Source organism: Anser brachyrhynchus (genome assembly GCF_964034855.1).
Source record: "Anser brachyrhynchus genome assembly, chromosome: 7".
NCBI lineage: Eukaryota > Metazoa > Chordata > Aves > Anseriformes > Anatidae > Anser > Anser brachyrhynchus.
Window position 1 is genome coordinate 9480436 of NC_137701.1, and position 21908 is coordinate 9502343.

A 21908-nucleotide genomic window follows, 5' to 3' on the forward strand; every position below is an offset into this window, starting at 1 on the left:
TGAGTACAACATTCAAATTAAGAATATGTGAATCTGCTTCATGTGATCAGCTTGAAGATAGCTTTAAACGCCTGCTTCTCTATTGAAAGAGGCAAAAAGTATTCAGACTCCTGTGTATCTTAAGTTATATTTCTGCCTCCACTATCTCAACAGAGCTAGCAGGACTAGTACCTCTGTGACAGATATATAATCAAGTTCCTCAATCAGAAATTAACTCTCTTTGCTGTATGCTGCTTCCTCTCCTCCCGAAATTTCAGCCAAGAGTAGAGACTGTGGTCCATAACCAAGGTCCCTTGGAGACTGCTGATCAGAAAGAGCAGTAAAGCATTGATAGATGTAGCATGCAAAGATTTGAGCTTACGCTTACATGACCTTCTCATAAACACCATTAAGTTGTTTTGGACAAGTGCCATACTTGCAGTATGCACAGGAAAATTTCCTGCAAGCAAGAGAACCATTACAAGTTCTTCCTGATAGAGTTGAACAATATTTCATTGGGGAGAAAACGGGAAGAAAAGTGAGGTCATGGTGAAAAACAAAGGTAGCAAAGCAGAGAGACTGCTGGTTTTCAGCTCAGACAGTGCTGCCAGGAAAGATTAGAAATGGCAGAAAAATACAATACAGTAAATATGAAAGAGGACACTTTTCCCCCTAGAGCTGAATCTGGATAAAAAGCTGCATGCCATGTGAAACCCCAAGTTCCTAGCCTCAGAAAAATAGAATGACAAAGTCATCTGTTATGCCTGTAAATGAAACAGGTTCATCTTAAAACAAAGAAATATACCCTACTGAAGAGAATAATGAAAAGTTTTAGCATATCTCACACAAGGATTTCCAAGCAATAAGTTTGCCTTTTAAGACAGTAACAACATATGGCCAAATGCACGTGAGTGGACAAATAAAATAACCTTCCTGGTCTAAAAAAAGAGGTCATCATCTACAGTTTCCAAAAATTGATGGCATTTATACCATCCTCAGTTGTGAAGGACATTGGTAAAGTTTTACTTTAACAAGTAAAACTATGCTGCTTCTGACAGCAGCATAGCTACTCCAAAATTTAAGGGGGAAGGGAGAGAGGTCTCTAGTCCTCCCAAATGAATTCTGTAGCCCCTGAAAAGGTAACTTTTAAGAGGTGTTACAAATACAATTATGTCTACATCTGTGGACAACTTGAGGGGAAAAAAAGGGGAAAAAAAGGCAAGAGTGAGAGGTGCGAACTGCCCTTCTTCCAAGGCTGTAATGGGTCTGATGTCTAGTACACCAATTTAAAGTCGGCATGGATAACTATTTCACTGTTGATCACAATGTGCAGGAAAGCACAGCACTTACTGAGACAACACTAAGGAGATCTGTTACGATGGAGCTATGTTTACTGTATCATATAGCTGGATTTGGCTTGTCAGCATAGAGCCCCGCTCCTATTGTCACCCTTTTCAACCTTAACTAGTGCCACAGCAGTAGATTAAACCATCCTCCAGTTCTTACTAGCTGTACAGTAACTCATTTCAGAGCACTCAAAGACAATAAAATAAGAATTAAGCTTTTATCTCAGGAGGACTAAAAACAATATAGAAAAAAAACCCTGAACCCTCCTAACCCTCCTAGCATTTCTTGTGTGGGTTGAATTGTTCCTGACCTAACCTGGGCTTAGAAGGAAAAGAAAGGACATGAAAATTTTTAATCAGTGCACAGAAGAAGCCTCGCACCGGTATTTGGGCATGGTCAGATGACCGAGAGCAGCCAGGTCAGTATGTCAGCACCCCTCAGGTGAGAAGCTGCATGCTGTTAGCCCCCTACAATTCAAAACCATGTGGGTTAGCTTAACATCACCCTCAGTGGTGATTTAACAAATCCATCCAAATCTCCATTTAGCTGAGGGGCAATGACTTTTCCAAATTGCTGTCTTAATTGCCTACAGCCCTCTGGATCCTCTCTCCATAAGTGTCCTCACTGTAGGCAGAATGAGTATTTGACACCCTTAAAATCTGTATGACTGTCCTTACAGGGAGTGAGTGTGGAAAACACACATTACATTAGGTCAGAATCTAGCAGCATACACTTACCCCAAATAATTCTCTGTCCTACCTCCCCTCCTAAGTAGTTTAACACTGCCTCAATAGCTGTGAAAATCACCTTTAGCTGGACCTCAAGTAAAATAGTCAATATTGTCTCCTGTTACTAGCAGAACAATTTTAAGATGTAAAGATACAAAGCAAAATACAAATTTTCGGGCTAGGATTCTAAATTTGGTAACCAAAAGTAATCCAATGCTGTTTTATATTCATGAATTAAGTTTATTGGGTGCAGAACACTGCACTTGGAGCAAGCACTTCTTCCAATACAAGTGATGTGATTTTCCTTCCTCCTGCTGATATTATCAGACCAGTTGTTGCCAACTCTCAGGAATTTAATACAAGTTACAAGTCTTGTGATAACATATATATATATATATTTTTTTTTTTTAAACACACACATACGTAGATGGATAATTATATGAGTTTTATATTTTACTTGCTGGGGTGAAGAGAGGGAAAGATGACAAGTCTTTGTCAAAAAGACAAAGGGCCAGAGAACCATTTAAAAAAACGGACTTGAGGCACAGGGGAAAGCTCAAGATCTTCTAAGCCATTTTCGTGATTATGGGGACCTCAATTTTGAATAGCCTGGGTTGGCAAAACTAATACCATTGTTTGCATAATTTCTTGCTGTGATTTAACCATATTAGCTGTTGCCCCGCTCCATCACATCCAAGTCCTGAGAGTGCTACTTTTCCCCTTGTTCTTTTGGCTATCGTTCACAAGTTACAAGCAACCTATACCTACAGGCTAAAAATAATAAAAGGCGTATCTCAAGCTTACCCACAAACTTCTGTGGGGTGGAGCTTTTACGCTTTCCCATGTTGCTTGTCAGCTTCTCTATAACAGCAGGTCTCTCAAAAGGCACCAGAGAAATATTGTTGTCCATCACAGGCTCTTGTTCCTTACAATCTTCCATAGGAGGTACTACATAAAACCAAAAAATCGTATCAGACAAGTCTGGTCTACACTTCACAGACGACAACAAATCATTTGAGCCTTGTTGATCGCGCAACAAGTGCAATGCAAAACAAAGCAAAGTGCAAGAACACAACGGGCATCAAGACAGCATTCACCCTTGAGCAGTCAGAGCCACGCTTTTCAATTCCCTGTCTTTGGGACCATCTTATTTTGCAGAAGCCCAGCTTTAAGCCTTTATTAAAGAACTCATTTTGTTCTGAATACCGAAGATCCCCAGCGAGGTGGGAAGAAAGCTAATGGTGCACGGCATTTTTGAAAACTCCCTCTGCAGATCCCATTTCCTGTTATTCTCCCTCCAATATGGTCCCATGACAACCTTAAAGGTACACTGGTAACTTTCTTCATGCATTCACTTAACATCAAGCTTATCACGTGCCATGTTTACCCATCTTATTTCCTTATCGCGCTAATCTCAATGACTAGAAAACATACAAGGTGTTAGTGATATGAGTTTCCTGGGCCTGGCTTTGCACTCCCCAAGACAAAGGCTTACAGAATGAACAATGTTTAAGGTGTGTTTCCCTTTTTCTATACATGACACCAAAAATTCACCAAACAGTATACTGAAATTATAGGATTAAAGTTATATGGAGATTTCCTCTAGAACCAGTGAAAGAAACTAACAAGTTCTTGAACTAACATTTTCCCCTTCACATGCAGACCTAACAGCTGGTAAATGCAACTCTTCTTAATCTGTCTTCTTGCTGTTTGGGACCAGCAGAGAGCATCCCTGTGCTACCTGTGCTAGGGGAACACTCATATATTGTCTTTGAAACAATAACAAGAAATTAATGACCTCTTCTGTCTCCTCATTTCACTCCTCAGTGCTTGCTGGGTTAGAAAATAAAGTGCTAGTGCAAAAAAAAGTACAGGAATTCTATGGGCTACCAACCAAACTAGGGTCCAAACAGCACTTTAGTTTTGTCACTTGCTGACATACTGTTCGCTAAATATCTACAGAATATTGTTTTTGTTGAGCATCCTCTTACAAACACCAGAAGAGTCAGTGGTAACATGCTGAGGATTAAACTCAGAAACCCCAAGCCATTCGCAATATACGTCAAGTGTAGTTATTCCCACCACTCCGCAGCAAGGAATTTCATACATGGCCTGACTGTTCCTCATTCATCTCCAGAAGGTAGCAAGAGAAACATGAGAAGGATCATCCACTACTGTTTGTGTGCTAATAGGAAGGTCAAGGTATAATAATAAGAAAATTATGTGAGAAGAACGGATGGCAGAGAAATAGGATTTGGGATAATGTGGCAAAGAGTTCCTATTTCTAAGCTGTGAACATCCCATCACATTCTCTCTATTAGGTAAAACTTCCAGTGAAGTCACAGGTGCTCTTGCAGAGGTAGTAAAAACACACCACATCTTCTGTTAGCTCTTCCCTGCTGTTTCTGCAGCAGCCTCGCATGTCATTTCTCATTCACAGTTACCTTTTCTCCGAGACTGTGCCATAAGCGAGCACCGCCAGCCTGCTTTCCTCCCCTGGAACTCGACTGCCTTTAGGATCCTAATAGGGAATAATCACTTGCCTGTTCTTGAACATGCAGCTGTTTGCTAGCACATAATATACGAAAAATGAGGTGATAAAAGCCTTGTCTTTGCCTTCTTTCTAGTAAGGAAGAGCAAATACCAGGCAATCACAAAACAAGAATATCTGCTCAGGTGAACTTCTCAGTTCAGACATTCATAATAAGAAAACATGGCAATTTATTCATTTGATTCCATTTGTGCCTCTGCTGCTAGGGAAAGCTGAGTACTTGGAGTTTTAGAATCTCCCATATGCTATAAAATGATTTACTCTGCTGCTTTTTTATTTGTACAGGATGCTCCCCCTGAGAAACACAATGGTTTCTCATTTACAAGGCAGTCCTGCTGGCATCAGTGAAAGAGAGGAAGAAAAAGCACAAATATGAAATGAATCTAATGTTGCAACAAACTGGGATGCAGTGTTCAAGTGACCTAATTAATACCCAGTGCAGTCTGGGAGGTCTGAAATATTATAATAGATATGGCTAAATTCTTAAGGTTATGTAAACGCTCTGCTTGGGCCACAGCTCTCCGCGCTAGACCTACTCAAGTATTTACTGGGGAGATTTGTAAGAAAGGAGTGATTACATCTGCTGATTTCCACTGGGAACTGGTGTCTGACTGTCCTTTTGGCTTAACAAAAATCAGCATATGCAGATGCACACACGCTCCGTGTGAAACCCTGGATTCGTGTTCAGTGGCAATACCCGTCCTCGCTGTGATGGGATAGGTTTGTACACGAGGACCACTTCAAGGATTTCCAGCCCTTACCTGTGGGATGCACAGGACTTGTGGTGAGAACCTAAGGAGGGGCAGAGGGCTCTAAATTCCTCCTATGAAGACCTGCAGCCTTTGAAGGACTGCATGCCCACAAAATCAATTGAAAGCCTCCTAATTACTTTCATCGCAATGTGATTAAGCCCAAAATGTAGTGACATTTGTATGTCTTATAAAGATTAATAATTGAATAATTTGACTGTTGGGCATATGTGTGCAAAATTTCCTAGATGGAATTTGAAACCTTTCTTCCACAAAAAATGAGTAGTGCTAAAAAAGACATCTGCTCTTCTCTAAGTCAGGCAAAAATTCTGCTAGGACTTCTAAAAGTAAAAGCATCACCAGTAAAAGCATTTTCTTTTCTGTATTGGATCCTGCAAGCTCTTTTTCCCACCTCAGAACTCAACTCTATAATCCAGGACACGTTTTTTTTTGCAACAGAACCGCTCAATCACACCAATATTTGTGTTAGGATGGGAGTAAGTTACCAGAAAGCATCTTGTTATGTAGATTTCCTGGAAGACGGGAGAGATGGAAATAGGCTACTTTCCAAAACTATTTAAAGCACATGCAAACCTGGACCAAACAGGAGAGATGTCACAACTTAGAAACCCAAAGAGTTAAGCTAAAGATCACATTATCAATTCCACATGCATTACTTTTCATTTCAGTTCCAAAATATACAGATGAAGGTCAAGCAGGCCAGCCTGCACCATTTTTTGGAGGAAAAAAAAAAGCATCAAACCAATCCCACAGAAGCAACAGTTAACACCGATCAGCTGCTCTGTGATGGAAGCTCACATGCACACGTTTATTCTGCAATAAATGCAGTTCCTTTTGCGTTGCATTTCATTGTGCTTCATCACCTTGAGTAGTGGGAGCTACTGAAGAACAGCTGACACGTTATAACTACATTTGATACCACAACTTATTTTATCCTGTGAACTTACAGTCTCAGTTCAGGAGGGCTTTTTAATCCCAAAAAGGAAGTGTCTAGTTCATGAAACGCCCATGCCTGGGTCTGTTTCTGTTAAAGGATGTTCTTCTTCCATTATCAGGGGGCACTCCTGGACTGCCTGTGCAAATGTTCACTGACACTGCTGATGTCCTCAACTGCAGTTAACACCAAACAGGGTTTTTAAGCTCAAACTCTCCATACACAAATCTGGATGGTCTTCAGAACAAAGTCTTTATTTTCCTGAAGAGATTGGTCTCATGGTCGTAGTGCTCAAATAGGATTTTTTTTTTTAGTTTTTGCTTCCTCGTTTAAAAGAAACCACACACACTATTAAAAAAAAAGTTCATGCTCTTCCAATGAGGAAAGAATAGGGGAAAAAACAAGGCAAAACTTACCCAGCATGTGTTTTGCTGATAAACATTTTTGTGTGCAGACAACAGACACTGGGCTAAGTCTCAGCTGGTACAAATTAGTATTACTCCACCACCCTCAGTTTCCTTTCTTAAGCTCACAATATTGCTATTTTAAAAAGTGTGTGTGCACGCACTGAGAAATGACAGGCAATATTCCCATGGACCCTAGTGTGAAGTATCCTGTGGGACTAGCATTTTAACTACATTTCAAGCAAGTATGTAAGAGGGAAGGACACAAAGCCATTGTGTGTTTTATGTGGAGCTGGCCTTTGAGCCTTTCACAGCCTACGGCTAAACTCCTTTCTCCTTCTCCTAAAAAGAGTATTCTTCTCCACTTTAAGAATTTCCCTAGACTTTTTCCTTTGTAGAGATGAAGAAGAATATATAAACCATATATAAACCGCGGCTGGCATTCACCTTTTTTCCATAGTTGTTCATGCAAAGATCACATTCTTTGCCTTCAGAGACTGTCACTTGTGTCACCCCTCAACACACCGCTAGCTAGTAGACTGCAGACTAATTTCTACCCCAAGAGCCAGAGCTGCTTAGCTGAGAATTGCCGCCGACAACGTCACGGGAGCTCTCTTGCAGCAGGCAGCACGAGACTGAGCTGCTGTGCTGAGCTGGGACCGGGACCCAGCCACGAGGAGGGGCAGCTCAGCAAGCAGCCGGCACCCTGCAAAAGGATGGAGAGAGCCCCAGTGCCAGAAATTTGTACACTCCTACCCACACGCTGAAACTAAGCCTCTCTGACTGCCTCTTGCTTCCCCTTGTGGCTTTGGTCAGGTGATCTAGCCATCTGCAAGGCAAAGATAATTGAAATCAAAGTAAATATTTGCAGTGTGCCTATAATTTGACCAAGCAGAATACAATGCTTGAAAAAAATCCCCCGAACTCTCAAGGGGCTGCCCCAAGTCTATCGGAATTAATCTCTGCAAGAATAATTTAGCTGATGTTACACATGGGCTGAAATGGTTGGGACCCAGCACTGCCACCTGCACCCTTAAAGCAGAATGCTGGTAGGAACGAGCAAATCCCTAAGTTCACCCATTCTGTGCTTCATGGTGTTAAAGGTGTGAAGAGGAATCACACTGACATGCGTTCGGAGTCTGGTGTGAACGTACAGATCCAGGTAATCCAGTTCTAGGAATCGCTGCAAGTGGCTGCAGAAGGTCCTGCTCCCAGCTGGGCTCAGAGCACTCAGCAAAAACAAGATTCTTCAAAAGAATTTGGAAAGAGAGTAAGGCCAGCTTAATGCTCTTGTGATGCAAAATAAAGGAACGGTTGAAATCTCTAAAGCACACCCTCACTCAGCCTCAAGAATATCTTTTCAAAGTGTGACACACAGGAGAGGAGGAAATTAAAGCATGTTTCAGAGTCAGACTGAGACCCAACTTCAAACAAAGAGCAGAGAAATCATTTGTGTGTCATTCCCTGGTGATTTTATACTCCCCAGAGGAAGGACTTGGCCACAGACCCGTACGGTGTGGTGCTCACAACCCTCTGGCACACACAGAGCTTCCCAGGTGGGAATACAGGGACGCGAGGTGAGATTTATTACCAGTGCCCAGCCAGATCTGCGGCTCCCTGTCACTGCCCATCCTCACTCTGCCCTCTCTAACCAGCATGATGCAAAGTGTGGATCAAACATCCCTGAAACGTTCGCCAGGGGACTTTTAGGCATGTTTACCAAAGGGAGAAAGAGGCACTAGTGGAATTCAAAGTGCTGTTTTAAGCTAATTTTTCTGAGAAAAGTGAACTATGTGCGTGAACGCTTCTATTTTAAGCCCAAGCAAAGGCAGTCAAGCTGTAAATAAAATAACTGTCCACATGGGGTTCACACTGGTTTAACTTCAGCTGGTGGAAAAATCAATGCAAGGTCAGCCATACCAGCTTCTCTGGGTGGACAAGGTTAGGGACTTAGCCCTCTTGTCATAGCATTAAGCAGCTTGGAAAAAGCTTTAGATTTCCTCAGAAGTACACCATCAACAATAGTAATCCCATTTTGAATAAATAACTTAATGATAAACCTAGAAGTTGAGTGGAATTTGGGCAGAACCTCCATAAAGTGATCTCTGAAAGAGTCTGGCTGTCGCAATGCTGTTGATCGACTGTTATTTCCCTAAGAAAAGGCTGGCTGATACCATCACCTAGCTGGTTAATAAGACGGGCAGACCCGTGCAGAGCAAAGAGCATGTATTTTGTTGGGAATGGAGTAGGTGGCTAAACTTCTTCTATCACCTAAAGTGCTCTGTCTAACAGATGAAGCGCGCAACAGGTCCCTCCAAATAGTAGAGCCCTAAAATCAGTCTTCCCACTGACTTTTACAAGCATAAAGTAAGGCCTAAAGTAGATAATCACTACCTTCAAGGACTTTGAAGTCATCCATTACATTTTAAAGGTTGATTTTAGTCCCCAGCCTACATAAAAGGATGGTACTTACTTAATAGAGCCGTATGAACATTTTGAGTATATGTACAGCATATATTTTGAATGCCTTTATAGATTTGAAATTTTCACAGAAAGGTACTCTTTAAAATATTTTGGTGATTATTTTCACCAAAAAATACCTAACATTAGAAATGTTGAACAGATTTTGTTTCAGCTTGTCTTTTTAGTTTTTTTAGAAATTACCTCTCAGAACTTTTACCTGATTTCCAAATGATGCCAGATGACTACACTCAACGATGAAAAGCAAAATGAAAAAAAAAGTTTTCTCCTTTTTCATTTACCTACTGTCTAGCTTTTTGATATTCTAAGATATATAGTATTTTCTACTCAAAATGAAAAAAGGATGTCATTTTTATATTTCTTTCAAAGTGAGAAATTTAAAATACTTCCAGTACCAAATAAAGATAATCTTCAAAAGTTAAAAAGACGTTTAATTTCCAAAACACTAATTTTGAATGAAAAGATAATTTTTGGACAGCTACTATTATTTAGCACTACAGATATACGTATAACCCCGCAGTCAGAGATGCTATGCTCATTACCCATACCAACAGCTACAGAAATTTCTGAAAACAAATTCACAGAGTTTGACATTTCTTGCTTTCAACAATCTTTTTGGCAATCTTCAGTCTTTCTGTATATTAACACATGTAGTGTTAGTTAGCATATTAATACCAACACATGTAAATGCATACAAACATTTTTTTTTTTATATATAATTACTTTCAACACTGTTGACTTCCATGCTGCTCTGTAGGTTTTTACATCCAATTCCCCCCTCCTTTTTTTTCCTTGATGGAATATGTTATTATAAGGAATGGAAATAATGACCCCTGAATACCTCCACCATCCTTACTTCTTAAAATTACCAGTCACCATCACAACGGGGGGGAAGGGAATTCATACATTTTATACATGCCTTAGTTTTTACAGTAACTTTGCACAGGTGACTTTGATCACTTAGAAGTCTGCATATTTGTACAACTGAAAAAGTGAAATACTGACTTCAAAGCAACAACAAAAAGCCAGCAAAAAATAGCTGTTAAATCAGAGTGAGGATTTTAGCCCAGCTTTTTTCCTCTTGCATATCCAAGTGCAAGCAATCTATAAGATGGAAGCGATGCAAAGCGCAAAGGAAGGAAGAAAAACAGATGGAAAAAAAAACCACGAGAGATGCTCCAAGTCCAAGAGACCTCAAAACGCGGTTTCCACCCACCGTGGTGACTCATGACCTGCCCGGCAGCCTCCATGCTGACGTTCTGCAGATAGTTGTGGCAGCGTTCCTTGTGCTCTTCCAGCGAACTGCGCTGCTTGTAGCTCCGGCCGCAGTAGTTGCACTTGTGAGGCTTCCCCACTGCGGAAAGAACGAGAGCTTCAGGTCAAATCCATGGCAACCCACTTTTGCTATCGACATTGCATCTTCGCAACAAACCCACTCTCGAGATGGAAAGACGCCTCAGAAAGGTTACTCAAGTCCCAGGCCTTCTTCCCAGCCCCGTTTTCCCACCACACACACCTCCTCCCACCTGCCGGGTACTTGGCCCCATCAGTTTTTCACACTAACACCCGGTATTGGCAGAAGCCAAAAGAGGCGAACTCACTGGTCGCAAAGCAAACAAACAGACTGCAAGAGGGGAAAGCAAACCAAATAGCTGAATCACACCCCGGCGCTGCCCGTGTGTCACCAAGCCTCGTGGGAAAGAGACTTCTGAGATGTTTTGCCCACGGTACGAGCAGCTGCCCTCGCAAAAACGTGCTGCCCCAGTGGCCTCATTCTGCTCCGAACCGGGGGAAGCCATCGCGGGGCACAGAGGGGTTCTTTCATTGAGACAACTTGGCCAAAATTACCAGGGGAAGGTTTAAAAAAGAACACAGAAGAGACAACAGAAAGTAACGTTGGTAACGGCCTCCGTTACACGCCAGGGCTGAGCTGTCACCAGTAATTCACAGAGACCGGATAATATTAAAAAAAGGCCGAGTACAACAAAAATTGAGCCAGATGAACGCAAGACATAACTCCAATTCTTTTGTGTGTGTGTTTCACTCAGCAGCAATATGACTAAATGGCAAATGCCTCTTAATACATGCAAAACCTGGCACCAGATCCCCATAAAGTATATCCCTTTCATAGCATGTCATTAAGTAACCACAAGAATGGCCTAACCCAAGGCCAGAAAGCTAGCCAGAAGTGTAGTTTGCCAAGCCATGCTAATAAAGGTTTTTAATATAATTCCAACTCGTAGAACACAAGTATTTATTCTCTAATAACTAAAGAGCTATTAAGTCAGCGCTGCAAGTCCAGTAAAACACCACAGGCTGAGGTTTTCAGAGCTGCCTGAGGGATGGGGAAAGTCAAACTTCTCACAGAGTTTTGCAAGTCTTCGCTAAGAACTTCAGTTGCTAGCCAAAGAAATCGAGAATATCCTCTGCTGGATACTGTACATGTTCCTACTGGGGTTTGTCCCAGTCCTGAAAGCTTTTCGCTGTCATTTACTTAATGAAACCCAAGCTGCACTGACGGCAGCCAAGAGGCACCGTCATGGAGGGCTGCCGGTCCCTTCCTCCTGCTGTGGGACATGGTGGCACGACGGGACTAACACCGGTCCCAGAACCTCCAACCCAGCCAAAAGCTGACTCCGTTACCCCTCCACGCTGCTCTCCATGGGCTTCCAACCCAAAAAGCTTGGGGGTGCTTCCCTGCTGGGATGGGAGCTGCAGGGGACACGGTGGGAGGACATCCATGACCAACAACAAGTCACACAGGCAACTTCTTGAGGTGGGGCTGAAGCCCTCAACACGGAAGACCCAGAGGCAGGGAAATTATCCCCCCCCCCCCCAGGGGAGAAAAAGCAGCTTTTAATAAGCAGCCAAACTGTGGATTTCTCTCTCTTTATTTGGAGATAAAGTTCATCCTCATGGAAGCAATGTGTCTCAGACCAAAACAGTTTTTTCATATTTTTCTCACATTGTTGCCCTAACTGGTATTGTTACTGGGAAACTCAGCTGAGGCCAAGGATGCAAGGCTCATTATCATTCCCAGAGTAATTGCCTTTGATGTGAACAAGTTCTGGATCGAGCCTCAGCTCTTAAATGCAAACCATCTGTCTCATCCTGCAGGCACCTTCAGGATAACGTACCAGTAGTGCCCTGGAATGGGAAAACTTTCATCATCACAATTAAAATGTTTCGTCATGCATCTAGATGGCTTTAACGTCCGTCGGTCTGATGCCTTTATTAGAAGCTAGCTTAATGTCTAATCAAGAAATTTAAAGCCGTTGGAGGGATTAAGTTAACAGAGCTGAAGCAGGGCTGAATTAGCCCACCCAGTTCGGCTACACCAGGTTCTCAAACAACTTAGATAAACTGTAAGACGCAAGGGAAATGGATGATTGCTTTCAGTTATTCCAGAGGTAGCTGCTGTTAATTAAACATATGATCACTTAGCACAGAGAAACATATTCTCCTGCAAGCTTGCAGTACAAAAAAATTGATTCAATGTAAAAAAAAAAAAAAAGCTGATATTCTACCTCTCAAATTTCTGTTCCTTGCCTTGCAACCATTTCACAAACTGTTCACAGACAACAACACTGAGCTTTTCCAGTGGTATCTGGGAGAGCCAGCCACCCAAATTCCATCAAATTTCAAGGTTCATAGGAGAAGATAAAAGCTAATGATAAAGGCAAGATTTCTACATGCAATATGGGATTTGAGGAACGTAACTCCCCAAGGAAAGAAATACTCCAGCACACAAGCTCCTTCCTCTGGGGAGAAGATAAGAGAATAAACAACATGTGACAAATATTAGTCATGTTGCCTAATACACAACTGGAAGTTGCTCAAACACAACAGGGAAGAGCGAAGTTTGTGCATTCCAGTTCAGTAGACTTGAATATAACTCCCTTGGGTTCACTTGCCAAGTTGGTCCCCAGGCTCCCCTGGCTCTATAGATGCAATCACACCATAGCACCGCAAGTGACACAGGGCAAAATGTGATTTATACTATAAAATTACACAAAGCGACTGCAACTTGGGCCATGGTACACTTGATCAAGACAGATCACAACAGAGTAGGTTTGGGTAGCAGTAGCTTTTGTCACCAGCTACACTCGCAATCCAGTTGGTAAGAAGCGCGGCTAGCAGTGGAAGCAATTGCGGTCTAGATTTTAGGAACCTGGTCGTTGTGACAAATGCCAAGACATTGAAATAGCTGCAAATTTCCCCTCATACTCTCATCAAAGCAGCTCATGACAAAAAATACGTTTGTGAATATGAACTTTGCCAGTGGGTGTACATTTTTCCATATTTTGTGTTACCCAACAGAAAGCTGTAAAAGCTTATTAGAGAATTCAGTTCTGGTGATCTCCTCAACAACAACAAGAAGAAGTGTATTTTGTTCCACGTAACAAACCACCAAATGAAACCACATAGCTGTCAAGAGAGTCTTCAGCCTTTATCATATATTATATAGTAAGTAAATGTTAATGGGCATGAGTTGCCCCCGGAACATAATGCTTATGCTACTGGGCTCAGGGGGTCCTGGTCTTTGGGCCACTGCCTTGAAGGCAAAGAGTTCCTCAAAGCCTACCAAAAACCTCCCTGAGCCCCACCGAAGGCAGCTCTTTCAACCGTCTCTTTATGGAGCCAGGCAACGTTTTGTTTGGCTTGCTTGGTACCAAGTTGCCTCCTCTAGCTCCTGACTGAGGACCCTGGTGCCTGGACATGATGTTCGGTGCTGGACATCACCGCTGCTGCCAATGGCAGTGGCACGCCGGCAAACGCAGTTCGGAAATTCCTGGTTTGGGGTAATTGTTCCTATACTACCTTTTCAGGGTAAGTAATCAGATAAAAAATTACCATCACTCATTCTCATAAAAATGACACAATACAGCGAAGGCAAACAACCCCAAAAATCTTGAGAAACCTTCGATTTGTTGTTGAACTGGGAAAGACCAGGGCACCGGGCAAAACCCAGCGGCCATATCTATGAAACAGCTGACTTAAGAATACAAAAAACACACTTCGTATTTCTTTCTTAAATGTCAGAGTTTCCATGCATTTAAGCTCAGATTCATACAGATGACAATGTGGCACAGAAAACCCACAGTGGAGTCTCAGCCTCAAGTGGAAAATATTATGACAGTCACAGTGAAAAAAGATATTTCAATTTGAAGTAGAATTTTTACCATGAAACAGGTAAACCACTCGCTGAAATTCACAGAGCAACCGAGTTTGCTTGTGAAATTAAAATGTTCATGTGCAGAGAGGAGGGGGAAGAGGAGGAGTAGGATGCAACAGGCAAAGTGCTCATGAGTTAGGAATACTTTGAGTCCTGTGGGTGAACTTTGATAGCTGAGAAGTCTGCAAGCAGTGACAATGAGATGGTGCAACTCTCAGGTCAATATTCAAGACAGAAAGCAGACTTGGGCCTAGGGAAACTGCTTTTAAGTCATAAAAAAAGGTCAGCGAAAGAAGAAGAGCCCGTAAGGCATTTGTGCAGCTTTTTGTTCTCAAAAGAGATGGGAGCACATAGCAGAATATAAAGTAAGTCAAAGGGAAATAACAAGGCATCCCAGGTAATACCTTGCCATGAGCACACAACATGAAAAAGGCTTACGGAACAGGTTCACTAAGCTAAAACCCTGCCTTCATTAACACCAGTGACAAAACATTCACTGGTTTCAAAAGCCAGGATTAAGTACTCCCACATTCCCCTGTTTTGGGTATCACATGCTTTTCTGCAGCAGTGTGGAGCAGGATTCCTTCCTGTCCGTCTGTCCGCGTCCCGAGTCCCTGCAACAGCTCAATCACTAATAGTACCTGCTTGTGTAGGGAAATGCGTTACTACGGCTGTCTTGTGTGGGTCAGCCCAATTCAAGGGCTGTTAAAGCATCTTCTAGCCTTTACACTAAGCTTTGTATCAGCATTTTCCAACTGTTTTCTCAGAAGGAAAGCCAGTTTTCTGGACTAAGTGTCCATCTTTGCACCTGATGGAGCCCTCCTGATGGCAGCACACCCAGCGTGACTCAGGTCTATAAAATCTGAACTCCCACTCGGCCCCTAACACCTCAGGGCTGGAAAAAACCTCCATATTCCCCAAAAGAAGCTTTCTGAAGCAGCTTCAAAGAAGTTTAAATGTTCTTTGGGGCTAAGACACACAAGAGCGAGGCTGTAGAATCCACTGTCACAACCATAACCAATATTAATTCATTAATTCTCCTTTCTTCCCTATATCTGGAAGCTGCCTGGGACAGGGGAGATGCTCTGCAGATATTCACTACCTACCACAAAGCAGCCTTCAGTGGGACTCTCCATACCAAGAGCAGTTTTAACACAGCAGTAGGAAATATGATTAAGGCACTGGGTTGGGACTAGGGAGCCTAGGGTTCAATTCTTAGGCTACAAATTTTGTGACTGCAGGCAAGTTACACTGATTTCCCGTGCTTCAATTATTCATACGTATGATTAAGGCAATAATTCCCTTCTTTGCAGCATGTAAATGAATTCAGGCACTTTGCAAGATGCACAGAGGATAATTCGTTGGAGCTCATACAAGTAGGTAGACACAGGAAAATATGGCCCATATCTCTACTGAGAAATTAAAGACTTAATAATACACTGATTTTATTAGATATGGGAGTGAACATTAAAGAGCAGGAGGAGATATTTAGGATAGCACAGAGTAGAGGATCAAGTGGGAATAAGAAAATCAAATCAGAGAAAAAAGTAGGTGGCATATTAGGCAATTTGCAAGCATGGTGTCCTTTTGGGCTGTGAAATGGTCAGCCTGGAGAAATGTAAAATGCTATTTAGCTTGGTGACTTTTACCACCACAGACGACAAAAAAAAAAAGAGTGCTGGGGTAGTACTAAGGTGCTGGCAAGAGGACTGAGGCAGCAGACGCACAGCAACGACTGGTCCCCTGGGTCACAGCTGTAATGAAACAGTGCACCTTAGCTTTTCTAGAGGTGCCCATCCCAAAGCTTGGCACGCAAAAACATTTACATGACGAATAGACTCTTGAACTAATCAGAAAAAATAAAGTGAGACGTTAGCCTGTGCTGGCTCTGAGCAGCACGTAGCTTTACAAAGGAAACTGCCTCCCACTCCAATGCTGTATCTCACTGCTGTGCCTAATGACTGTAAATGTGTTCATTGAAATTCATAGGGGCTCTTTGTTTTGTTGGTTTTTTTTGTTGTTGTGTGTTTTTTTTAACGTACAGACACAAAATAATCAGTCTATACCCAAGTTCAGAAATAACAGCAAGTCCCACAACTAAACCAAGATTGTCCAAGACAACCTGCACGCAGAAGTCACAACATGTAAACATCTAACACAAGTCTGCAGGCTGCCAGAGCACACAGACTTGAGACAGTGTCAGGTACCTCCACTTCTGAGCACTCAACTTGTGACATCTTAATGCAGCCTGACTTTCAGAAAGAACCCGATCTCTATTCATACTACAAAAACTTTGCTTTAACCTTTTAATGCTTGTCAGTCCAAACAGGAAGCAATTCCTGCAGTACGTGTCGCTGTCTCAGCACCTGAGTGGCAGCTAAATGCAGAGATATTTTGCCTTATCATGGCTCAGAATTAAAGCCCTGCTTACTAATAAACTGTAGATCCACTGGAAGGAAGCCTCCTCCTATTGTGTGATGGGTGGGGAAGGGAAGAAAGACAAAACATAACAATAACTTGATTACAGGTAACACTACAGGGGTTGCTTCTTCCAGCTATTCCCCACCTTCAACAGCTGGTGAAGTTCAATCCTGATTTTTTGCTTTTTTGACTTCTGGAAAGAGAAGAAAGCTTTATCTCTTAAAGACTCACTGTTCTAAATGAGATGCAGAATCCATTCTGGATCTCATGGAGTTCTGACATCTCTGTTTGCTAAGCACTTTTTATTGTATTTTGGGCCAAGTATCAAGGTTTGTGAGGACGTGCTAACAGACAGGTTCGCCAAGTCATGCAGTAGAGGAGAGACCATAGAGATAGATCTGCACTTACAAACATTTCAGGATACTCTGGAAGCCTCAACAAGTTCAAGAAATAAAATGCAGCAGGACAACAGGTGAAGCCTCCACACACACCATTAAGCAACTCGTACCTTCCTGACTTGGCACCTGAAATAGTGCATTTGACTCACTTTACAACCTCACGGCCCAATGCCTCTTAGTAAAGATTATTGTCAATTGCCTATTGATATATATGTGTCTGTTTAAGATTTTGTGAGCCTCCCAGCGACTAAAAAACAGCTCGTCCTGCATTTCTGCACAGTAGCAGCCAAGGGTAAGTTATTTCTGCCGACAGCCACCACGTACTATTACGGCAGCCCCAGCCAGCTAGCAGTGTAACACCACTGGATGCTTGTAGTACGTCAGCATGCAGTAAAACAATGGCAAAACATTACACCTACACACCCTTTGTTTTCTAGGCATGCCTGCCTTTCCTATAAATATCTCCGGGGCATAAAACAGCGGCTTGACACCTGCACCTACCTGCCAGTTGTTTATGGTATTGTAAAGCAAGTGGCTAGCAGTGCAGTGCTGCGCTGCCATCCAGCTCTTCCTCAATCTTCTGTGGCGAGCAGCGTTAAACATCCGATTACATATAAACTCCAAAGACTTCATCCGTGCTACATTTTGTCTAGAAGGGACCCAAGAAAGCATGTGCAGAGGACAAGCAAATACACTAGTCAGTGCAAACTTTCAAGCAACTATACCTCCTCTAAGTGTAATGCACACTGGCCTGAACGTGGTGTAAATCAGTGCCCGACAGCTACGGCATCGGGGTCCTTATTTGTACCTTCAGGACGGTTCTGTCTGCAGCTTTTTTTTATTACTTCACTAGTTCATTGCGATTTATCTCACAGCTACTGGCGGTTATTGGCTCTACTGTTTAATCTGATTCATCAGATTGTGTTTATTTATTAACTGATCTACACAGTTTTACAGATAAAACAATGTTCCAATCTGCCACCAGGGTTATAAATAAGTAGGCAGCATTTTTTGTGCCAGGAGTTTAACAAACAAACAAACAAACTCCTGTTCCATTGGCACCATCACAATTACTGAAATCTCCCTAGCCATCCAGACACTTACAGGGCTCCTGTCACAGTCTCTCAGCACCCATTAAATCAATCAAAACCAGAAAAGCAAAAAGCTTGCACCCCATTTTCTCCCTCTGCAACGCACAAGACAAATAGTTTACTTTGCAGGTTTGTATGCTGCATCTATGTAAATGTATGTATGAAAACAGAAGAAAGGTCTATTTGTTTAAGTGAAACCATGTAAATAAATTACACAGTAAATCAAGGAAAACACAGATAAGGACATCAGGGTTGTACTAAGTTCTGAAAAGGATGTAATCCACAGTTACTTGCTCTGAATTCATGTCCCATAAAATATCTATTGCAACAGATAGCAGCTCTCTTCACATATTTCTCTTGGCTTACCTCTCTTACCTTCAAAATAAGAGCTTCAGAGCTGGCAGAAAGGACCCAACTTTTTCAGTTGCTATTAATGGCAATGGAGCTCTAAGGTCCCCCCTTCATTTGGGAATCTCAGCGCTGATGCTCTACGAGCCCCCTGTCCTCATGCCCTACCAGCATGTCCCAGTCCCTTGGGCACCCCTGGCACTGGGTGAGGGTGTCCCCAGGAGTTTTATAGCAACTCTGAAATGGTTAAACACTATTAAAAAGAGCCTGTGTTGAAACAGCAGCGTGGCGGTGAGATAAATAGCAAAAACCAGGAAGTCCACAAATAACTGGATGTTTTTTTTATCACCTTGCCAGCTTCAAAATTGCTTAAAGGCAACGAGGTTTGCTGCAGCTTACTTCTACAGGGGAGAGGCCATGCAAAAAATATGAGAGGGGACTCCTCAAGTTTGATGGTCTGTTCAGGACAGGAGCCTTCCTCTCTATCTGGATGTGGGTGGAAGTAGGATGGGGGTTACATCTTAACTGCATTTATGGGCTCGGTACTTTCCACTCTGCTTCGGACCTTTAACATTATGTTAAAGTTGACTTGATATGCAGAGTGTTAATCCGTTTACGCAACAAAAGCCTTCCAAAATACGCTCTCTTCAGTTCAACCTGCTCCAGCGACACAGCAAATAGGAAAAAAAAAAAAGAGAACAAGTTTAGGTGGGTCTGTTGTTCTCTGTCCTGTCCGCTCCCATCAGCGGCACAGCGAAGCGGGAGCCGAAGGAGGGGGACCCAGACGTCACCGCGAGTCATGCTCGGCAGTGGACGGCTCCGAGGGGAGAGGAGCAGCTCGCACATGCAACACAGGGTGGGGATGCCTCACTTCGGAGCAGGAATGCTGCTGGACAAACACTCCCTCGAGAAGCGCTCGTTTGGTTTGTTGTTCCCCCCCCCCTTTGGGGAAAACAAGCATAGACGTTGGGCTAGATTTATAGGTGCTGTAAATGGAAGTGATTCCCTGAAGCCAATTTACATCAGCTGCTTACAGTTTATAGTTGTTACAAGTGCAGCCCCTTTGCATATCTTGCAGAAGCCCTTTAGCATTTGACTGTAAAGTCAACACAACCTATGAATTATTTGAAGCAAGCAGTGCCAAACATACTGTTACCGGTTATTCTATACCGTACAAAGAGATAGGGAATACACGACATCTAACTTTCACTATAGCACTAGAGATTTTTTTTCCTGCACAAAACCACCAAACAAGCCCTCAACTCTAGCCAACTCCTCATCCCATGGCAATGACTTCCACCTATACATTCCTGCACAGGAGAAATCTATTTCTTTTAGACTTTTAGTTTTGTGTCTGATATTAGGATATAGGAAGAACAACTTCCCATTTTCCTTAAGTTTTCTCTTTTCTAGTCAATGCCATAACCAGAGCCTTGGAAGCAGACCATTAACAGCAAGCTGTTGTGAACATAATAGCGACAAGGGAGGAATAATACTGACAGCTCCTCTGCTTTTCCCAGCCATTGAAGCTGGGAGTTTTCACTTATTTTGATCAAGACCAGCAAAGAAATGAACCTTGCTTCCAAAAAACAGGTCAGGCAGCAAAACTAATGGGTTCCTTTGGGACGTGAAGATTTTTAGTCATACTTTCCCCGTTGCCCAAGAACCAGTGCCACTGTGTTAGTCCTGTAAAGATCTGCTGTTCAGAGGTTTTGTCATCTCTAGCACAGATGTCAAATGAGGGCAAACCGAAGATGAGCCGACCGACTCCTTTTACCTATGCAGCTTTCCTACCTGCTCGTGTTGCTCTCTGCCAACGTGCCTGACAACATATATATTTAACACTAGCATTACAGAGAAGCTTAAAATAGGGGGGTGAGACTTTCCTAAAACAGACAGTGCTAAGCCCAGCTGTGCTGCATAGTGCTGAAAACCACATGCTAAAGGCTCTTCCAGCTCACTGCTCTCAAAAACTTTTCCGACACCCAGAACACTTACTCCAGCTTCATTAAGGCAAAGGAGTTCAATGCCATGAGGGCTGGACAGACAGCTCCTCTCCCACCATGCTTGCCACCACCACAGAGATCTGGAATTGTGCTGACACTTGTGGTGTTCACTGCTCCACATTCCAAGTCACAGCATTTAGAAGGGGGGAAAATTAGGATCATTTCTTTATGGGAACAATTCTCAGCACAAAAAATATTAAAAGTAAAATATCTTTTAAAAGACAATGGATCTTTTAGCTGAGAAATGAACTGAGGCTTCTGGACAGTTTCTGTTCTACTGCAAACCTCTATACATCAAGTGTCTACATCTGACATCGAAGTTACATTAATCTCTTTTGGGTATTAAAATCCAGCAATTCCTGTTAGTCTTGATATCTTCCCTAGACTTTTTTTTTTGTAGCAGAAAAAATAAATAATGACAGTTCCAGAGCACTTGCAGTTCCCCTTGATTTTTTTTTTTTAGGTTTGGTCAGCTGAGAGAATGAGAAAGGAGGGAGAGGAAGAAAGGAAAGATTTGGGGTTTTAGGGTGTTTCTTTTTTGGTGTGATTAGTTTTGCAATACAAGCCCTGGATAGATTCAGAAACCGTATCCTGGCTGAAAGAAAGGCAGGCAAAATGAAAGGAAATTAAATATGGGTGTGAAATTAAACCAAAATAAAGTAAAAGAAAAGAATGAAAGCAAAAGCATCTACTTGGGCTGAAAGTAGACAGAAAAGCTGGAGAACACAAGACACAGCTCTCTAAACATCCAGAAATGCTTTATAAAGGTTTCCTGTAAAAACAGGGAGTTTAGGAAACTCTGAATACATTTAATTGCATTCTTTGATGAAAGGAAAAAAACTCATACTGATGGCTCCACTACACTATTCAAAACAAGCGATTTCTCTGAGAAATCTGAAGCAAGAATGAAAGGGTATAAAACTTCTTATTGCACAATACCTGGAAGAAAATTTTTTCTCATTTTCTTACATCTATTATTTTTTTCCTTGGTGTGTGGAGAGCCTTGTAACAGAGTAAGGGAATGGGAATTTAGGACATCTGGGTTCATTCCCATCTGCAGCACTGATATCTTGAATGTCTTTTGCAAGTCTCTTTTTGCCTGTATTCTAGGTTTGTCCTCTGCAGAAAGTGGTTGGGCAGTAAGCCTTCCTGTCTTTTTGTCTTGGGCTTGAACTCTGAGAATTAACTGTTACAGATTACCTGACACAAAGTGGTCCTTTCCTGTCTCTGTACCAACTGTGCAATCCTGTCCCAGCAACTGCATGCCAGCCAGC

At 42.3% G+C, this 21908-nt stretch overlaps 1 protein-coding gene across 29 annotated transcripts in view; it reads right to left on the bottom strand.

The window, feature by feature from the left end:
• The window catches only part of IKZF2 (IKAROS family zinc finger 2), a 116304-nt gene that overhangs the window by 13092 nt on the left and 81304 nt on the right, over positions 1-21908 (bottom strand). For 26 of the 29 annotated variants that reach the window (XM_080599305.1, XM_080599292.1, XM_080599293.1 and 23 more), the window contains 2 exons: positions 10411-10548; positions 2859-3002 (listed from right to left, as the gene is read on the bottom strand). In XM_080599305.1, the coding sequence (XP_080455431.1) occupies positions 2859-3002; positions 10411-10548 (282 nt within the window). The remainder of the gene's footprint in view (positions 1-2858; positions 3003-10410; positions 10549-21908) is intronic. The other 3 variants (XM_080599288.1, XM_080599312.1, XM_080599311.1) reach the window with 1 other exon arrangement.